We start from the raw sequence: 17,834 nt of genomic DNA, 5'->3' as shown, positions 1-17,834 counted from the left end.
CAGGGAATGGAAGGGACCATACATGCTCCTCATACAAATCAGCTAGGGAAACAATAGACCATCTCTTCTTCACTTGTGAGGCTCTCTTATAGACGCAGACCTCTAAAAAATCCAAGTTTCACAACAACGGGAAAGGGGCAAGCTCCAGCCTCCATTAAGCTGGTCTTCTCAGCCTCCAACTATAACATCTAGTTGGAAAGAAATGAAAGGCGCTTTGAAGGTGAAGCAAGGCACAAAAAAGTTGTACTTCAGATCATTCTCCCCTTTCTACAAGATCGCTTGGCTGGCCTTTCATGCCAAAACAAGTTGAATAATAGAAATGTAGCTGGATGAAGCCAGAAAGCGAATGTTTCAAGTTAAATACATATGCATCCCTATTCGTGGGAGTGGCAATAGGTGGGATAATAAGACTTTGATGATTATATGTTCTAAGGGTGCAACTCGGGGGGTTGAGGCCAACCCTAGTCCAACCCGAGATATCATTCCCTCGACCCTAACCACACCCAACCCGAGCCTTGTGTTGAGAATGGTCAACCCTAACCCAATCCGCCTCAAAATCTCTCATCCCTAGGCAAACCCATCGAACCTCTTTTTTTTTTTTTCCAAATTGGGCCAGGTTGAGTTCAGGTTGGCGAAGGGAAAAAAAATACAAAAATGTAACCGTTAGAAATCATAGTAAAATTAGAGGACGAGCGTCATATTCATATTCAGGTCGGGTTGCCCAAGGCCTCAACCTGAAAATTAAATTGGGTTGGCTTTTCCCAACTCAATGCAACCCTAACCTAACCTGAAATTAAATCGGGTTGGCTTTTCCCAACCCAACCTAAGGATACGCCAACCCAACTTGAGCACAAATCGGGTTGAACCCATTTTGTTCAGGAGCCTGATCCAAGTTGCACCCCTACTATATTCTCAACATATTTTCCCTAAATATTGATGTTGATGAGGTATACACACTAGAAATCTGCGCCATATACCAAGGATTATCTCTAGCCAAACGGAAAGGAGTTGGAGAAATGTGGATCAAGTCTGACTTGCATATTGCTATTTATGTAATCAATGGAAGATACAGCTGCCCATGGCGACTAAGGCCACTTATTGCAACCATTAGATACGTCCTCCATCCTTCAAAACATGGAGTAACTCACACTTGGCGAGAAGACAATTTTGTTTGCGAGATTTGGGGTTTAATTTTTAGATTATTTAGAGTGAATTGGGCTCTTCCTGGTTGTCTTTTTGAGTTTTATTCTTGGCATTTGTGCCTTGATCTCCTAAGTCTTTGGGATTTATTTCTCTTTGCTTTTGTTATGCCATGTTTGGAAGGAAAGAAATTGAAGAGTTTTCAAAGGAAGTGTTGAAAGAGAAACGAAACGTTGCGTTTTGGAGGGTTAATTTTCAAACTAAATCCACATTTTTTGGTAATGTACAGTATGAATGTTTTTATTCCAATAGGAGGGAAGATGAAGGGGAGATGCAATTATTGTGATAAAGCAAAACGCAATAGAATGAATAATCTATAAGAGTAAGAGCCAATAAAAACAGGTAGCAAATATTGTGGTAAGCATGAGGCAATGTTGTGATTAATCTATAGAAGGGAGAGCCAATAAAAAGTAGAGCGAGAGAGAGAGAGATGCAACCAAAAGAAGAAATGCTAGAGGGGGAATTTTGACAAACAGTTTCCGTGCAAGCGTAGGATGATCCTTACTGTTCATTTGTTGGGCCACGACTTAAATAGTTTGGCCTTGGAACTCTCTAATTACGAAGATGACAAAGTAATCCCAATCATCATCATCTAACAAAAAAATTAGACCAATCTCAACGTATCTAGATGAAAAATCACACCAAAACCATCCAATTCTAGATCTTTCTCAACTCCTTGTAAGCCATCCATTTGAATTCTGATACGTAACTAGATAGATGGGTCTCACTTAGAGTTGAATAAATTAGGATTTAACAATATCTAAATTGGCTTTTAATATTAATGTGGTTGCTAGTAATATTTTTAATACTTATTTATATTTAGTAGGATATAGAGATTTGATATAACTCCTAGTATATTGACTACTCTTAGAATAGAAAGCTATTATTTAATTACGAAGTAGATTTGGGTAAGATTCTTATTAAGTAGGAAAGTTGAATAGGATCTATGGCTTATAAATAAATTGTAATCTTCTATGAAGAAAGCATCTTGGCCTTTTGTACAAAGGAGGATCGATCCTTCCTTCGAAGTGGATCAAGAGGCTGATCTTTCCTTTAAGAAGATCAATCACGTTACGAACCGAATCGGGTTCGTAACAAATTCTCATTAATGTTAAGACTAACTCATGATCATAATAACGTTAGAAGACTAGTACTCGAAAGTAGGTCCCATCACAACGGTAAAATTATGTGGGCCCTCAACTATGTAAAGTAAAGCTCTTGTGGACTTACCTTGCAATTTGCAAAATTATGTGCTTATTTTTGTCATTTCACTTCTCCTTGTACCAACCTGGAATCAATGTCCTTTAAACACGCGTTTTACGCCATCGAGACCTTCGTTTACAAGATTAGGGTTTGTCTGAAAGAAAAAAGGCTAAAAAGCGTTTACATATCTTTTGTTTCTTCTAATCCAGTTCTTGTTTTCGGCTATCGTCTGATTCAGGTACGAAATCTTTGTACTGTTCTTCTTCATAAATTCTATAATTTATGTTCTTCTGAAATTCCTAAAAAAGGCAGAAAATCCCAGTTGAATGAATTAGGGTTACAACCTAAAAATTAGGGTTTGGTTTAGATCTCGTTGTTTTATTGTCTAGGATGAAATATTACCATATAAAGTTTGATTTTATCTAGCGATCGGTCTGATTTGGTTAAGATCTGCTTCGGATTTTATCATTTGCACCTGTTCTTTATGTATGAAAATTTTTATGAGAATAAAGCTCGATCTTTTTTTTCCTATGTTATATGTTGAGAAATTTATTCGATTCGGACTGGATATATACAATACCGTTGGGAGAGTTTGAGTACTGTGGAAAAATTTTCAGTTTTTTGATAGGTTTCTTTGTGAAATAAAAATGGTAATTTTACGGTAATGCTAAAACCTCTATAGTTTTAGGAAGGATTTGATGGAATATGCCTCTATTTCTGACACAATTAGGCCATGTTTGTTTTGGATTTTGGGAACCGATTGCGAGCCCAAAAATGATTATTGGGCTCAAATTTATGTTTAATTTTGAGTCCTATAACAAGTTTTGGACTCACAATTGGTTCTCAAAATCCAAAACAAACACGGCCTAAGAGGTCCATCTTCGATTACAAATGACCACAGTACTCCCAATTCGAGTAGGGGAATTCACCTTCTGTGAGGAGCAAATCAAATTTTTGTCATTCGAAGGGGTTGATTGGATTTCCAGATGGTTTATTTCAATCCTGTCAGGATTAGAGAGCTCTTGTGATCTCATATTATATTGTTGACTACTATTATTTTTCTTTTCGTGGCCATCTTGGTTGTTTTGGGATAGACTCGCTATAGGATCATCACTCAGATCCCAACATTTTAGATAGTAACCTTTTGCTCTACACTGGAGTTTCCTTGAATTTAATTGGCTGGGTTGGGTGGTAAACCCATACCCGGTTGTCATAATGCACCCAAAACAATCTATTTCTTTCTTTCCTTCATTCTTCTTTCTCTTCCTCTTCCTCTTTTAGGCCTTTCATTTTGAGAATTGATTTTGAGTCCAAAACTGGTTATTGGACTCAAAATTGCATTTAACATTGAGTCCAACAATCAGTTTTGGAATTAAAATCAATTCTAGAAATCCAAAATGAACAGGGCATTAGCTGATGTTTTTTTTTCCCATGTGCATGATTGTATATGATGTATGAACCAGGATATATGATCCATAGAGTTGTTGTTCTTTGCATTTAAATTTATTGTTCTCTTTGTGCTAAAGTAAAATTCTTGTGTCTGACCTGAGTAGTTGTATCAAAATGAGTCTTCCACATGATGGGCAGCGACCTTTCTTCCCTTTTGGTAATCCCTTCCGAATGTTCCTTCCCAAGGGCTCTTACCCATCACCGAAGCTTCTTGCCTTGTTGGATTCCTTTGAGGAGACCCTTGCAGAAAGTCTAAAAAAGCTCAAGCCGAAGGATAAGATGGATGTCCTTAGCTTATCATGGATGATATTAGCAATGGAATCTCTCTGTGAAACTCATATAGCTGTCAAAGCCCTAATTACTGATCTTCAATTCCCTGTATCTGATTGGGATGAGGAATGGATTGACATGTACTTGGACAACAGTGTTAAAGTGCTTGACATTTGCATTGCGTTTAGCTCTGAGCTCTCCCGACTCAATCAAGGCCAGCTCCTGCTCAACTGTGTCGTACACATTTTGGACTTCTCGAAAGATTTCCCATCGTTGGAAAAGCTTGTGCGAGCTCGTTCTTCTCTTCATGATTGGATGCTGCAAATAAAGTTGAGAAATCAGAAGCTCGAAACCTGTTCCAATATCTTACATGGCCTAGCTGGAACTCTTCATTATGCAAAGGTTAAGAACTCGGCAAAAGGAAAGGTTTTGATGCAAGCCATGCACGGAGTTAAGGTCAAGACTATATTTGTCTGTAGCGTCTTCAATGCAGCTTTCCCGGGTTCTAATAAGCTGCTGATGGATTTGCATGTTCGTGACAAATTTGTGTGGTCTGAGGCCTATAATGATTTGCAATCTTATGTAAATGGGGAGATTAAGAGGCAGTTTATGGATGGAAGTGTCACAGTAGTGAAAGAGCTGGAAGCTGTCAATAGATGTGTTGAGCAGTTATATGCCGCAACTGATGTCGTTGGCTGTGATGAGGCAGAAACTTTACAAAAGTCTATTTTGGGTTTGGCCGAAAGTGCAGAGGGGTTTACACAAGGTCTAGATCTTCTTTCGAAGCAAGTGGAGTGCTTCTTCCAGATTGTTCTGAAAGGGCGTGATGCTTTGCTTTGTAATCTAAGATTATCAGACCTAAAGCAAGAGAATATCATAGAAGAGCAGGTCGTGTGATGGTTCCTGTAAAGGTGGAGTTATTGTACTCTTCAGTTTTCTGGTATGTGAGTGTTGGGGTGTTTCTTCTGATGATTGTGCTCCAATGCTGGATAACCTCAGGAGATTATAAGGTGTGTGATATTAGTATTGTATTTAAAAGTATCAGCGTAATATATATTTTAGTGAAATTGCAAAAAGGTGTCCTACAATTTGGTTGTTGGTTTCTTCTATGGTGATGCTTTTTGTTGTCCCTTTCCTTATTCTCTCTTTCTTTTTACTGATTGCGGAGAGTGGTTTGCAATCTCTTCCCAATTTTTGTGCTCAATCTGTGCCTATTTTTTTAGCATGAGGTGAAGTTTTTGCTCGAATGGTTAAGCAACCTCCTCCTTTGAGATTGGTTACTCGCTCGAGTCTTGAGGTGACAATGGAGGAGTTCTCCTCGTAGCATCTTTCAATTTGCATATGTGAGCATTTTAATCGATTAGCAGCTACAGCTCGCAGAATCATTTTGGGTATTCCAAGGAGATGGACATGGCAGCATTTCCTTCCTTGCACATAGGGGTGCAACTCGGGCGGGTTCGGGTTCGGGTTGAGGCCAACCCGAACCCGACCCAACCCGAGCAACCATTTCCTCAACCCGAACCTCACCCGACCCGAGTTCCAACCCGACGAGGTTCAACCGACCCGACCCAAGCAGCCCTTTTTGCCAACCTGAACCCGACCCAACCCGAGATTTTAAGTTTAAAAACTAAAAAAAATTATTAAAAATTTCGGGTTGAACTCGGGTCGGGTTGCCCAAGCCCCAAACCCGACCTGAACACAACCCGGGTTGAGAAAACCGAACCCGAACCCGACTTGAACTGAACCCAACCCGAGTTTTTTCCGGGTTGAACCCGCCGGGTTCGGGTTGAGCCCGCCCGAGTTGCACCCATACTTGCACATGTCAGCAGTGGTCCTCTTTGATGAAGCCTTTTCTTTCATCCAACCCAAAAGCGCAAGCTTTTCTGTGAGCTAATGCAAATTCATGTTTTTCTAGTTCTGTACTCTCTTTTTAGAATGTGAATTTCTGATACTTCAAGGCGATTAGAATTCCTTTTCTCAGTGTGTTTGATTAAACCTCAAAATTGTGAATCCACTTAATTTTCTAAAACCATGAGAATAGAATCAGATATTTTTCATTTATTCGTTTGAGCAACTCACATTATTTGCTTTTAAAATCATACAGTGGGCACAAAATCATGATTTTTTTTGAGAGCAGAATTTTTGGAGTCAGTGCAGATTTTTTTTATTGTCAATAATGTTTACGTCCGTTAGAATTCTCTCTCTCTCTCTCTCTCTCTCTCTCTCTCTCTCTCTCTCTCTCTCTTTTATGATGCAGGGTGTCCCCACCCCACTTTGTAGAGTGGGACTAATTCCTTCCGGATGCACGCAATCACCCTTAAGCCACACGCATCGGGTAAGCCCAGGGGGATTACCTTCGTGTTTGGATTGGCAAGAAAGCAGTGGAAAGCAATGAAAAGGAAAGCCTTTTCTAAATTTGTTGCTAATTTTGAACCTTAGTTGCAAAAGGAAAGGTTTACATTAAAGGCTCTTCTTTCCTCCGGGAAAGGAAAACACTCCTAAATCGTTTCTTCTTGATTTTGAAAGAACTATCGGAGATCTCCAACATCTAACCTTTCCCCTCGTTTAATTTGTATATCTTGTTTCCCCTTGCTTTTAGCAAAGGTTTTTATTGTCTTTGTCATTGCATTATAGAATTTCAGTAATCAGCTTTTTTTACATTGTTTCTTGTGCTTTTATGATGTGGGGTTTGCTTCTATCAGATTATGTTATTTTTCTTGAGTGTCTGCTTTGACCTGTTTTTGTTAACCTTTAAAGTTTCTTCATATTTTGTCATCCATGAGTTCTCCAAATGTTGTTTTTCATTTATTCTTGCATTGATTTCGTTGGAATTGTAGTAGTTCTCTTGGGGTCCTTTCCTTTCTCTTGTTATTGGGAGAATTTTAGGTTTTCTATTAGGACATTCATCTGAACTGAGGAGTTTTAATTGGGTTCTTCTTTCCACTTCACTTTGCATTGCGTAATTGATGTTGATTCTTCGGTCAGTCCATGACTTATTTTGAGTTTTTTTTACCCAACAGATCCTACAGGGGAAAGCATAAACACACTCTTTCTCCAATCTTTTTAGTAGGCGCGTTTTATCTTTTTCCTTGGGCAAGTTATGGGTGTGGAGAAACAGAGTTATTTTCCAAAGCAATCTTATTGCACAAGCTAGTGAAAATATCCACCATTCTAAGTGACCCAAGTTTACATTTATTATCTTTAGTTCCTATTGCTCTTTTTTTAACAGGTTGAATTCAAGATTCTCCAAGGACTTGAGGATTTGTGGCTACCAATTCCATGCTAAAAGATCAAGGCAATGGATGACCTTGATTTTTGGTAATCCTACACAAACAAGGTCAGTTGAGTAAAATGAGTGTGACCAGAGAATGCTTCTTGGCTAATAGTTTCTTACATTTCTATTCCAAGAACTTTTCCATGAAAAAACATATTTTGACAAAACAATTTGGGTGCGTTTGGATTGCGGGAATCGGTATCACATTTCAATTCAATTCTAATTCTAATTCCTCCAATAAACGGAATAACGATTCTAATTCCAGTGTTTGTGTAAGCATTGGAATTCATTTAGGGAATCAATCGTGATTATGATTCTAGCATTTGGTGTTGTCCCAACCGTCAGAATGGAATCAAATCGTCAATAAATATTTCATAATATCTTAATCAATAAGACTTTTTTTAAACTAAAATGTAAAAAAAAATATAATACTAAGACATTGACACTAGAGAAATATCATTGCTAAGATAACAAACTCACATCCCTTAATAGTAATTTCCTCTAATAGCAATTTAAAGGTCATAACAATGACTAGGCATTAAAACACAGATGCCAGATGCAACAACTTGCTCAATAATCGTGACGCTCCAACCGATTATTGGCCCAAAATTTAAAAAGGGAAGTGATATATCCGCCTCTTTTTATTAATTGGGACACCTAGGGCCTGTGTATGTGCCAATCAGCCCCATTGATTCCTTCTGCTCCTCTGCAGTTATTGATACACTGCTGCACTGTGTCCCAAGTAATCAAAAGGGGCGGATTTATCACTTTCCTTAAAAAACAGGGCCTTACTGTTGGTTATTAATCAGCTGGAGCCCTCACCATTGGTTTTGACCATCGATTGTGAGCCTCAAACCGATTCTTGTACTCAAAATTACATTTAATTTTGAGTCCAATATAGTAGGTTTAGGCCTACAATCGGTTGCCACAATGTAAAACAAATTGGGCCTAAACATAAAATGTGGAAAGACAATTTTACAGAGAAAATATTTCCGTTGGAAATTTTCTTCTTTGTCTGCAAACACGAGACAGGAAAGTACAGCATCTCCATCAGATATAGCTGAGCTGGAGCCCATAAAATTACGCAACATAATTCTGTTAATCAGACGCCTACGATAAAGTAGTGGAGATCTCGATCACCCCTCTTTTAATTAAATTGTGGGCCAGACTTTAACGCTTTTTGACGCCAAATCACGTCAATAGTGGGTGTATTCATCCTACAGGGGGTGAAAAAATCATGCCCCACTTAGGCTCCCTTCTTGAGAATTTGAGAGCTTCTAACAGTTTACTGATATTGGCACTACTATGTTTTAATAATTGCACAAACTCAGCCTTTTCTTTTCTCTGTTAATTCACTTGTGAGAGGTTTTTTTGGGAACTGCAATGAACTTTGACAACTCTTTCAATAAGAAAATACAAGACGAGTTAGTGCAATTATCGCATCACTATGTTTTAATAATTGCACAAACTCAGCCTTTTCTTTTCTCTGTTCATTCACTTTTGAGAGGCTTTTTGGGAACTGTAATGAACTTTGACATCTCTTTCAATAAGAAAAGACAAGATGAGTTAGTGCATCTATCAAAAGATGATCCCGCTGATATTATTCCCCTTCTCAAATGAAAAAAGTGGAGTCCACGTCGCATTAGCTGAGCTGGCATTGCCCCCTCCGCCTCACAAAACGGTTTTCTTCACCCAAAAAACAAAACCCCAAAATTTCTTCTTCTTTTCTAAGAGCTTTTATTAGGGTTTTGATCTTTTGAAATTTCAGCCATGGCGTCTCAAGATCATCTGAACAAGATGCAGCTACGGCAGAGCTACCGGAATGTGTGGCACACCGACCTCATGAGCACCATTCAAGCCGATTTTCCATGTATGAATTCTCTCCTCTTCTTTTTCTATTTCTCAGTATTCTGATCTTTGCATTTATCTCTCTTCTTTTTCTTCCTATCTGTAATGGAATCCATGTTTTGGTTTGATTCTGTGCAGATTGTTGCTTTGCCATTTGGTGGTGAGTACTTCGATCCATCGAGTAAATTATTGTTGAAAAATCTGATTTTTTAGATCTAGGGTTCTTGATTAGATTGTTTAAATGAATTATGACTATTTGAGTTGGTGCAAATTCATGTCTAAAAGAGTATGGAAATGTGGAGAAAAATTAAGTTTTGATTTTCAATTTCTCTTTCTCAAGCTAGTATATGCACGTAACATATGATGCTTAGATGTATTTTGTTTCGGGGTGCATTTACATATACAGGGACTATAGAGATATGACTCGATATTTTCCGAAATTCAGGATGCAAATATCAATATTGTCATCCCATATCATAAGATATAACACAAGAAACATATTAGGGCATTCTATGGGCTGAGATGCATTGTCAAAATCCATTGGATCTGGTTCAAGAACACATGGGTCTGGACTCTATACATTTCTTCTTGAATCCAAATTTAGATGGGCTGGATTCGGATCCATGTATAAGGTCAATTGGATCGATCCTTAGGATCTGAATACTATTTCTGAAATATCCCTTAATTTTTGCATTTGTTAGGCATTTTGCATCGGGAGATTCATGTAGTTTGAACTTTCGTGTTGACCTTTCAGACTCTTAATCCCTCAACCCTATCAACATCATCTCCTTCTCCTCGCTAGCTTTTCTTCCTTAGCTTTTGGTTTTAACATTGGTATAGAAATTTTATTCTTTTTTTCTTCTAAAGTTATTTTTTGTATAACCTTTTGTATAAACAATTTAAACTATGTTTGTTAAAACAATGGTGCTTGAATAAAGGTTAGTAAACAGGTTCATAGTTGAAAATGCCATCCTCAGATTTGACATGGGATTTTTTTTTGGATTTGTATCAATTTGTTGAATCTTGGCTGGTCCTTCTTACTCCAAGTGGGCCTGGGTTTTTCCAAACTATTTGCATAGCAACCAAGGAGGATTTGATTAAGATATGATCTGATAAGAATTTGAACGGATCATAACTTGGGCAAGGTTTGATCCGACCCAAACATAGCATGTTTACAGCTCTAGACATAAGTTTAGAAAACTTAAATAGATTTAAGACGCACTCAAAATTTTTAAGTTACAAATATATTGATTATAGACAATTTTCTGTTCTTCACACTATCTGATATCAGTGACTATTTTTGGATCCAATTATTTTTCAGTTAGTCTGAAGAAAAGCTTTTTTTATCTTTCAAAAGAAAAAAATATTGATTATAGCATCTTTAAGACACTCAAAATTTTTAAGTTATAATAAATATGCAACAGTAATATATAAGAAGCATGATAATACATTAGATGAGATTGTCATTTATTTGAAACCTGATAGTTAACTTGACAAACAGAAGTATCCACAGTGTCTGGTACAAGTATCACTATCGTATCCCATTGGCCATAGTACATTGGACCCAGTGGCGGAGCCAGGATTTATACATAAGGGGGGCAGGTTATACATAAGTGGGGCAGGCTTCAAATTTTAAAGGGGGCTGGGCCCAATTGAGTTGGGCCTATTAAGGGGTTTGGCCCAGCTCAAGAGGGGCAGCTGCCCCCTTATGCTACATGTAGCTCCGCCCCTGATTGGACCTATGTAGGTTCCATATATATCATAGTTTGTGAGAACTCTTAGTCGAGGCATATTTTCAAAATAGATTAGATACATATATTTGCAGTTTTAGAGATTTGTGGAACATAAGTGTTGCTTACAATTTAGGAAAAATTGCCAATGGGGGACATCAAAATACGAGAATTGCCAACGAGGGACACACTTTTGAAAATTGTTAGAGAGGGGCGAAATGGGGTTATCAAGTCTTTAAAAGGGGGTTATCAACCCTTGAAATGGGGTTATCAAACTTGTTATCAACCCTCTCTAACAATTCTTCAAAAGTGTGTCCCCCGTTGGCAATTCTCGTATTTTGATGTCCGCAGTTGGCAATTTTTCCTACAATTTAAGTTCTTATAAACATATAACTATTTAATCTAGCATTTATTAATCATAAGTACAGATTTGATTTTTAGTACTTTCAAATTGGTTCTATTTTCATGCTTCTTAGTCTTTTCCTTCAAGGCTTCCTTATGAATTGTAGCTTCTCCTTCTCACTCCTCAACACATTTGTGATGCATAAGATTAATTTTTCATCTACCCAACGTCTCCGATGAACTAGCATGTAGAAGAGTTTTTCTATAGTGTCGAACAAATATTGTTGATGTAAAACAGTCAAGTGAAGTTCATACTCATGTTTCTAATAACACTCTCATCTAGGAAGAAGTCGCTTTTGGTGCTCCACAATTATTTGTTTTTTATTTTGCAATTTCTTTTATAAAAATTAAGCAGATGATATATATTATGTAGTTTGACTTTGATTGCATAGGTCAAAACATGCCAAGGCATCAAGCTTTCTGGTTGCAACATTTGTATTATTCTTGCTCTGGTTCTCACTGTTTTCATTTCTTAATGCGTTGCATCTATTACCATCACGCTGCAATTTCTTGCAGACAAATGGCTAATTTAAGGACAAACTTTGGTTTATTTGATCCCAGTTCATAAATATGTGTATATGTTAATAAAAGTTCTTGCTTCAAATTACCTTATCTAATTCACTTGTAATTTCATTGTAGTGCACCATGTGTATCATACTTGCTCCGCAAACGAGCACTTTATAATGATTTGTCAAGGTAATTTTGATTCTTTTTCTTCAACTCTAACTTATGAGAAATCTTTAAGTTTGTTTTTTGGGATAACTTCTGTTATTTTTTGTCATAGGTATGTATGTTGTGCTGGATACATGCCATGCAGCGGCAGGTGTGGGGAAAGTCGTTGTCCTGAATTTTGTCTCTGCACTGAGGTATGTTATTATTATTTTTATCTTTTTCTGTGATGCCTCCCAGTTTATTTTCATCCAAAAGAAAAAGAGATTTTCTAATTTCCATGTCACAATATGCATAATGGCTGGATAAGAAGATGCATATAAGGTTTTATTATAAGAGGTTTTGTTGTCGTGGATGGTAAAGTACCTGTTAAAATAACTTATGCCCTTCATCTACTCAACTCAACTCAACTTATACCCTTCATCCAATCCCGAAAATAGCAAAAATCATAACTTCTGTGTCAAGTTCTTTAGAAAAGTGATTCCTTTTCTGGATCCAATGTCAAGGCAGTCTTAAATTCCATTTCTGTAATTGGATTGATAACTTTTGGTTAAAGGGCAATAGACATTGGCATAGCTTCATTGGTATCTCTGTATGGTAACTGATAACTATGAGTGTCGTAATAGATCTAAGCAATGTCAGTTTTCAAATAACCTAACACAGGACTTTATGTGCATGAAACATGCTCAAAACTACTCAAAAGCGGAACTAGGCAGAAAATAAGAGATTAAGCAAGAATGATTCACACAAAATTCCAAGAAACAATCCAAGGTAAAGATTAAGGGAGAAGAGTGAAAGAGAATATTACTTGCTTGAAGGGAAATACTCGAAATCCGTGATTCCATCTCTATCCACGATTTGAATGATGCAACCAAGAAGTGAAAGTTCTTTGTTTTCCATAAACAAAATTAAGTCTAATCAGACTAAATTTCATGGGGCTTGACTCTCCTTTTTAAACCCATACATAATGAAAATTGATGATTTCTTATATTGTTTGGGTGTAATGCCTTTTCTAAAATGAGATGCTTCATATAAGGTTAGTTTTCTATTCATAAACTCTTATCTATCTTTCTTGCTTTCATCTTCTCCCATTTCTTTCTACCACCTCTCTCCCTATCTTTCTCGCTTCTTACATCCTACCCCCTTCTCACCCCTCATTTCTTATATTCTCTCTTCGTTGTAGTCCCGTTTCTCTTTTTCCCTCCTCTTATCCCTTTCCTTCTTCACCCTTCCAGAATAGGTTTATAAACCGCTCCCATTTCTACCCATATTTTTCCCACTTTTGATCTTGATCTCTTTTCTTGATCTTGATTGCTTCCTTGATCTTACTTCCCTTCCCCTGATCTTAATTCTCTGTTCCTTTTTCACCCTTTACTTTGTTCAAGGTCAGCCCCTCCATTCTCTCCCTCTTAGGGGCGAAGGCACATATAGCATGGGGGTGGCCACGCCCCCCCCCCCCCCCCCCCCCCCCCCAATGACATGCAGAATCCCTTTTATATAAAGCAAAAGTTAGCTACAAAATGGATTTTCCTTTGGCCAACCCCTTCCCCTCAATGACCAATGGATGCAAAGTGTAAATTAGTTCCCCCTCCCCCCCCGAGTGTAAATTCCATGCTCCGCCCCTGATCCCTCCATCTTTATCTTTGTCCCCTCTTGGATACCACCTGCGGTTTGACGACTTTGGCTGAGAAATTAAGCCTGTCAACCATAGATTCGAATCAAAGTTGGTAACATGAAATAGTTAGAAGCAGTGTGGTTGATGGATCAAGTTTAGAGGCCGAGTATATGGTGATAGCTCACATTATTTGTGAGTTGATGAGGTTGAAAATTCTTTTATCTGAGATGGGTTTTGAGGTTGATGAACGTATGAAGATGTATTGTAACGAGGTGGATTTCATACAATGAGCAATTGAGTTTATCATGAGAGGACTAAACATATTCCATTCCGTATTTGAAGCTCAAGGATCAATTAGCAGACTTCTTCATCAAGACACTCTGTAGTTAGACATATAATACTATTTGTTCCAAGCTGAACATGAATGATATCTATTCTGCAGATTTAGGGGGAGGCCGTGGTTTTGCTTATAACATGTTTTTAGTAGTTTGATGTTTTAATAACAAGCTTTATGGGTTATGATAGGTGCTCTTTTCATTAATTGCACAATTTTTTGCTTGTATAAAAGTATGGATTTCGTGGGGAGAGTCTCTCAAACCTTCCAAAGTATTTTTCCTTTCTCCTTCTTTGCTTCGTTCTCTTTTCTCTTCCCTCTATTCTACATCTTGGGCGATCTTCTCCAAAACTTGTATTCTCGTCTTCTCTTTCGTTTTTATTTACTTTAAATCAATGAGAATTACCATAGCTTCATTTGTGACAATCACCAATTTGTAGTGTATTCTTTCCGCTTATTGATTGAATGACTTGATTACAGGCCTTCTAAAGCTATAATTGTAGGTTGATGTTTTACACTTAATCCTTGCCAATTAGTTTATTTGTTAGCAATAAAACCTAATTTAATAAAAATTAAGAATTTAAGAAGTTAAGTTTTAGCAGAAAATGGTCGAGGTGGACTCTGTTGTGTTTCTACTAGGGGCTATTGATTGTGAATTTGTGACAAATGGACTTCATGGGTGTTTTTCCATGCTTAAGAGGTTCGAGGCTAGATGATCTCCTGCCCCATTTATTTTCACTTATGATCACGTGATAGATTTTCTGCTTTTGAACCTTTTAGATCTATTCCTATTTCTGACACTAAAATTGCATGAGAGCCTCCTGATTTCACTCTATAACAAGAGTTTTTATATGGTGTAAGCCTGTGTAGTTCAGTATTTTTCAAAAAGTACTGTATGCCCCACTCCATATGATGATCCAAACCGTTCATTTGATGGGCCACAACATAAAATAGGTTTTACCCCAAAAAATCATTTCCAAAGGATCATCTCAACCCTCCGATCTATAAAAGGGAGGTTTTCATAATATTCAGTTCCTATATAGATCGGAGGGCTAAGATCATCCTATGGAAATGAGTTTTGGGGCACAACGTATTGACGTTGTGGCCCATGAAATGGATGGTTTGGATCATCTTATGGAGTGGGCCGCACCGCATTTTTTGAAAAATACTTGACTATATGGGCTTACACCATATAAAATCTCCTATAACAAATGGATGAATATGACGATGTCACTTATCAAGCCAAGTTTCTTAGGGGCATATTCATTTTGATCCAATGAATTAAAGGGTGATAAGAACGTCTGTTTTATTAATATTGGTAGGTTAATTGAACTTGTGTTGCTTAAGTGCTATTATATTAGGATCTTGGTGTGTCGTGAAAAATAATTACAGATAAAATGTTTTAGTTTGTGAACAAGGACATCGATGCACGAAAGGACCAATGCAAAATGAAGTGCCACAAGTAGACCATATAGTACTAGGAATCGGCCGTTGAATGTGGACCATGACCTCTTTTTTGCTCCTCATTTTCTTAAATCCCCATTTGAAATCCATTCACAGCTAAGATCATCTGGTTGCAATGGTTTTCGAGCTACTTTCCATCCCTGGCTTGGCCCTCTATATCAACACTTCCAATCACTATACAAGTACACTAGATGTGTTGTAGGGTGGTAAGCCATGGTACCATGGGCCATGTAAGAATTTTTTTTTTTTTTTTGGGAATATTTGTAAGATATTTTAGCATTGCTTTATTAGAATTCTTTATTTTAACTAGAATTCTTTATTTTAACTAGAATTCTTTTTAATTGTGTTTGATCTATGTTGGAAAGTATATTACATATCTGCTTTATCAAAATTCTTTATTTTAACTAAAATCTCTCTGCTTTTCTGTTGATTATTTATCTCAATTTCCACATGTCTTTCTACATTCCTTCAGGTTTTTCTCTGCTTTCCAAATTCAGTTGCCTCAACCCGCTTCCTACTGCAAGATGAGTTCAATATACAGACAACACAATGTGACAACTGCATTATTGTACTCTCTCTCTCTCTCTCTCTCTCTCTCTCTCTCTCTCTGAGTCAGCAATTGGAAGGAAATTTATAACTTTGCATCTAGTTTAACTTATTGAACTTTTTCTATGGTTATGGTGCTGTAGGGATTCATGTTCTGCCTCCAACAACTTGCATGCATATTTTCCATAGTCGCATGTATTGTTGGAAGTGAAGAACTTTCTGAGGCTTCTCAAATACTATCCTGTTTGGCCGATTTTGTTTATTGTTCGTAAGTCTCTTCCATAACACCACCGTGTGTAAGAACTTTCAAATCCTCTTACTAATTCTACCACTTACAATTGCGTTGCAGGGTTTGTGCATGCATGCAGGTATGAAAAATTCACAATATTCCTAGGCTAAATATTGCCACTGCCATGTTTTGATAATTGAATCGATCCTCCTTTTCTTTTACTATATAATTGAATTCTGAGAACTTTTTGGGAATTGTAATTAACCTTTGACAACTTTTTAAATAATAAAATACAAGGTATGTTAGTGCAATTATCAATACTTGGTAGTGCCAATATCAGTTGCCTCTATTTACCCATCTCTATTGATTTTCACTTATTTTCTAATCTATTGAGCTAAATTGATGTTATTGTGGAGTATTCCAGACCCAACACAAGGTTGAAATGGACAAAAGAGATGGTAAGTTTGGGCCACCATCTGTTATGGCAGTGCCCCCCATTCAGCAGATGTCGCGCATAGATCAGCCTGTTCCACCTCCAGTCGGATATCCACCTCAACCGGCATATGGGCAGCCTTATGGTTACCCTCCGCCTCCTCAGACTTATGGCTACCCTCCGCCTCCTCAAGCTCATGGTTACCCTCCACCTGGTTATCCTCCGGCCAGTTACCCTCCCCCTGGTTATCCTCCTTCCGGAGATCCCCGATGAGCTTAATCAAGAAAGCAGGGCAGTATACGCACAATCGCCGCAGAGTTTTATCTTTAAATGAACCTTGGGTTTCTCGCGATCGTCCTTATTTCATTCATGATTTTCTGATTTCTTCCTCAACCTGGTTTATTGTAATTTCAGGTAGCAATGGTTTTATATAGGTATTGAGGATGAGATGAAATGTGTGCATTAGTACTCAGTTGGTGAAAAGGTGATACACTGTTTAGTATCTATGTTGCATCAGTATTATCGAGTGTCGGATTTGGCAAACCTCAAAAAAGAAATATTTGTGGATTTTTTTAATGGTAAATATTTGTAGATTCTCCAAACTATTTTACTCAATTATCAAATTTTAATTTTTTTGACATAATAATATGGTTATAAGAGGCAATATATTTTTTTGAAAGGTATTATAACAAGTTATATATTAAAATTGTAAGTAATTTAAGTGAATATAATATTTTATTTCTATATAGAAACTTACTAGTAGAATGGATAAAATTGAAAACATGTGGTAACTGTAATTTGTAAAGCTGTCACAGTAATATTCAGAAAATAATAAACAAATAAAAGAGATCTATAAGTGTCGCAAAGAATCCTGAAGTATTGAAATCCGATGAATGTCAGACACGAGCGACTTTGCCCATTCAGAAGAATCCATTTAACATGATTTGGATGTTCATGTTTATTGTTTGGAGTTTGCTTTGTGTTATTTTCTGCTCCCCTGTGTGCATGTTAATTGAAAGTTAGTAGTTGAACATTTGGTGCCAGTGATGCTTACCAATTTCATTGAGTTTTAAAGGTCGTTTAACCGCCATTATGTCGAAGATTTGTCTCTCATGATCAGCCATCGGATTTAACAAACAGATGGTATTAAAAGAAAAGGGTAAAAGGG

At 37.3% G+C, this 17,834-nt stretch overlaps 1 protein-coding gene and 1 pseudogene across 3 annotated transcripts; both read left to right on the top strand.

The window, feature by feature from the left end:
• Positions 1 to 2,490: 2,490 nt before the first annotated feature.
• Positions 2,491 to 5,210, top strand: LOC143880476 (protein BPS1, chloroplastic pseudogene; annotated as a pseudogene). Of its 2 annotated transcripts, none has more exons than XR_013251715.1 (2): positions 2,491 to 2,641; positions 3,930 to 5,210. The product of XR_013251715.1 is annotated as a protein BPS1, chloroplastic pseudogene, transcript variant X2 (transcript). The 2 variants fall into 2 exon arrangements; XR_013251714.1 differs by having other exon boundaries at positions 2,493 to 2,641; positions 3,957 to 5,210.
• A 3,834-nt stretch (positions 5,211 to 9,044) lies between these two features.
• LOC143880470 (uncharacterized) lies at positions 9,045 to 17,268 on the top strand. Its single transcript, XM_077383512.1, has 8 exons — positions 9,045 to 9,266; positions 9,383 to 9,404; positions 12,016 to 12,072; positions 12,161 to 12,242; positions 15,931 to 16,026; positions 16,148 to 16,272; positions 16,354 to 16,372; positions 16,658 to 17,268. Exons 1-8 carry the CDS (start codon positions 9,167 to 9,169, stop codon positions 16,937 to 16,939), a joined length of 783 nt encoding a protein of 260 aa, XP_077239627.1. The 5' UTR covers positions 9,045 to 9,166; the 3' UTR covers positions 16,940 to 17,268.
• Positions 17,269 to 17,834: the final 566 nt, after the last annotated feature.

This window comes from Tasmannia lanceolata, unplaced genomic scaffold, assembly GCF_043159265.1.
Source record: "Tasmannia lanceolata isolate RefF3 unplaced genomic scaffold, GAP_Taslan_0.1 ptg000002l, whole genome shotgun sequence".
Taxonomy (NCBI): domain Eukaryota; kingdom Viridiplantae; phylum Streptophyta; class Magnoliopsida; order Canellales; family Winteraceae; genus Tasmannia; species Tasmannia lanceolata.
This window is presented reverse-complemented; position numbering and strand designations above follow the sequence as displayed.

Coding starts and splice junctions, on each gene's coding strand:
- LOC143880470 (XM_077383512.1), top strand. CDS start 9,167: ATGGCGTCTCAAGATCATCTGAACAAGATGCAGCTACGGCAGAGCTAC. Junction 9,405..12,015: donor TGTTGCTTTGCCATTTGGTG/GTGAGTACTTCG, acceptor ATTTCATTGTAG/TGCACCATGTGTATCATACT. Junction 12,073..12,160: donor CTTTATAATGATTTGTCAAG/GTAATTTTGATT, acceptor TTTTTGTCATAG/GTATGTATGTTGTGCTGGAT.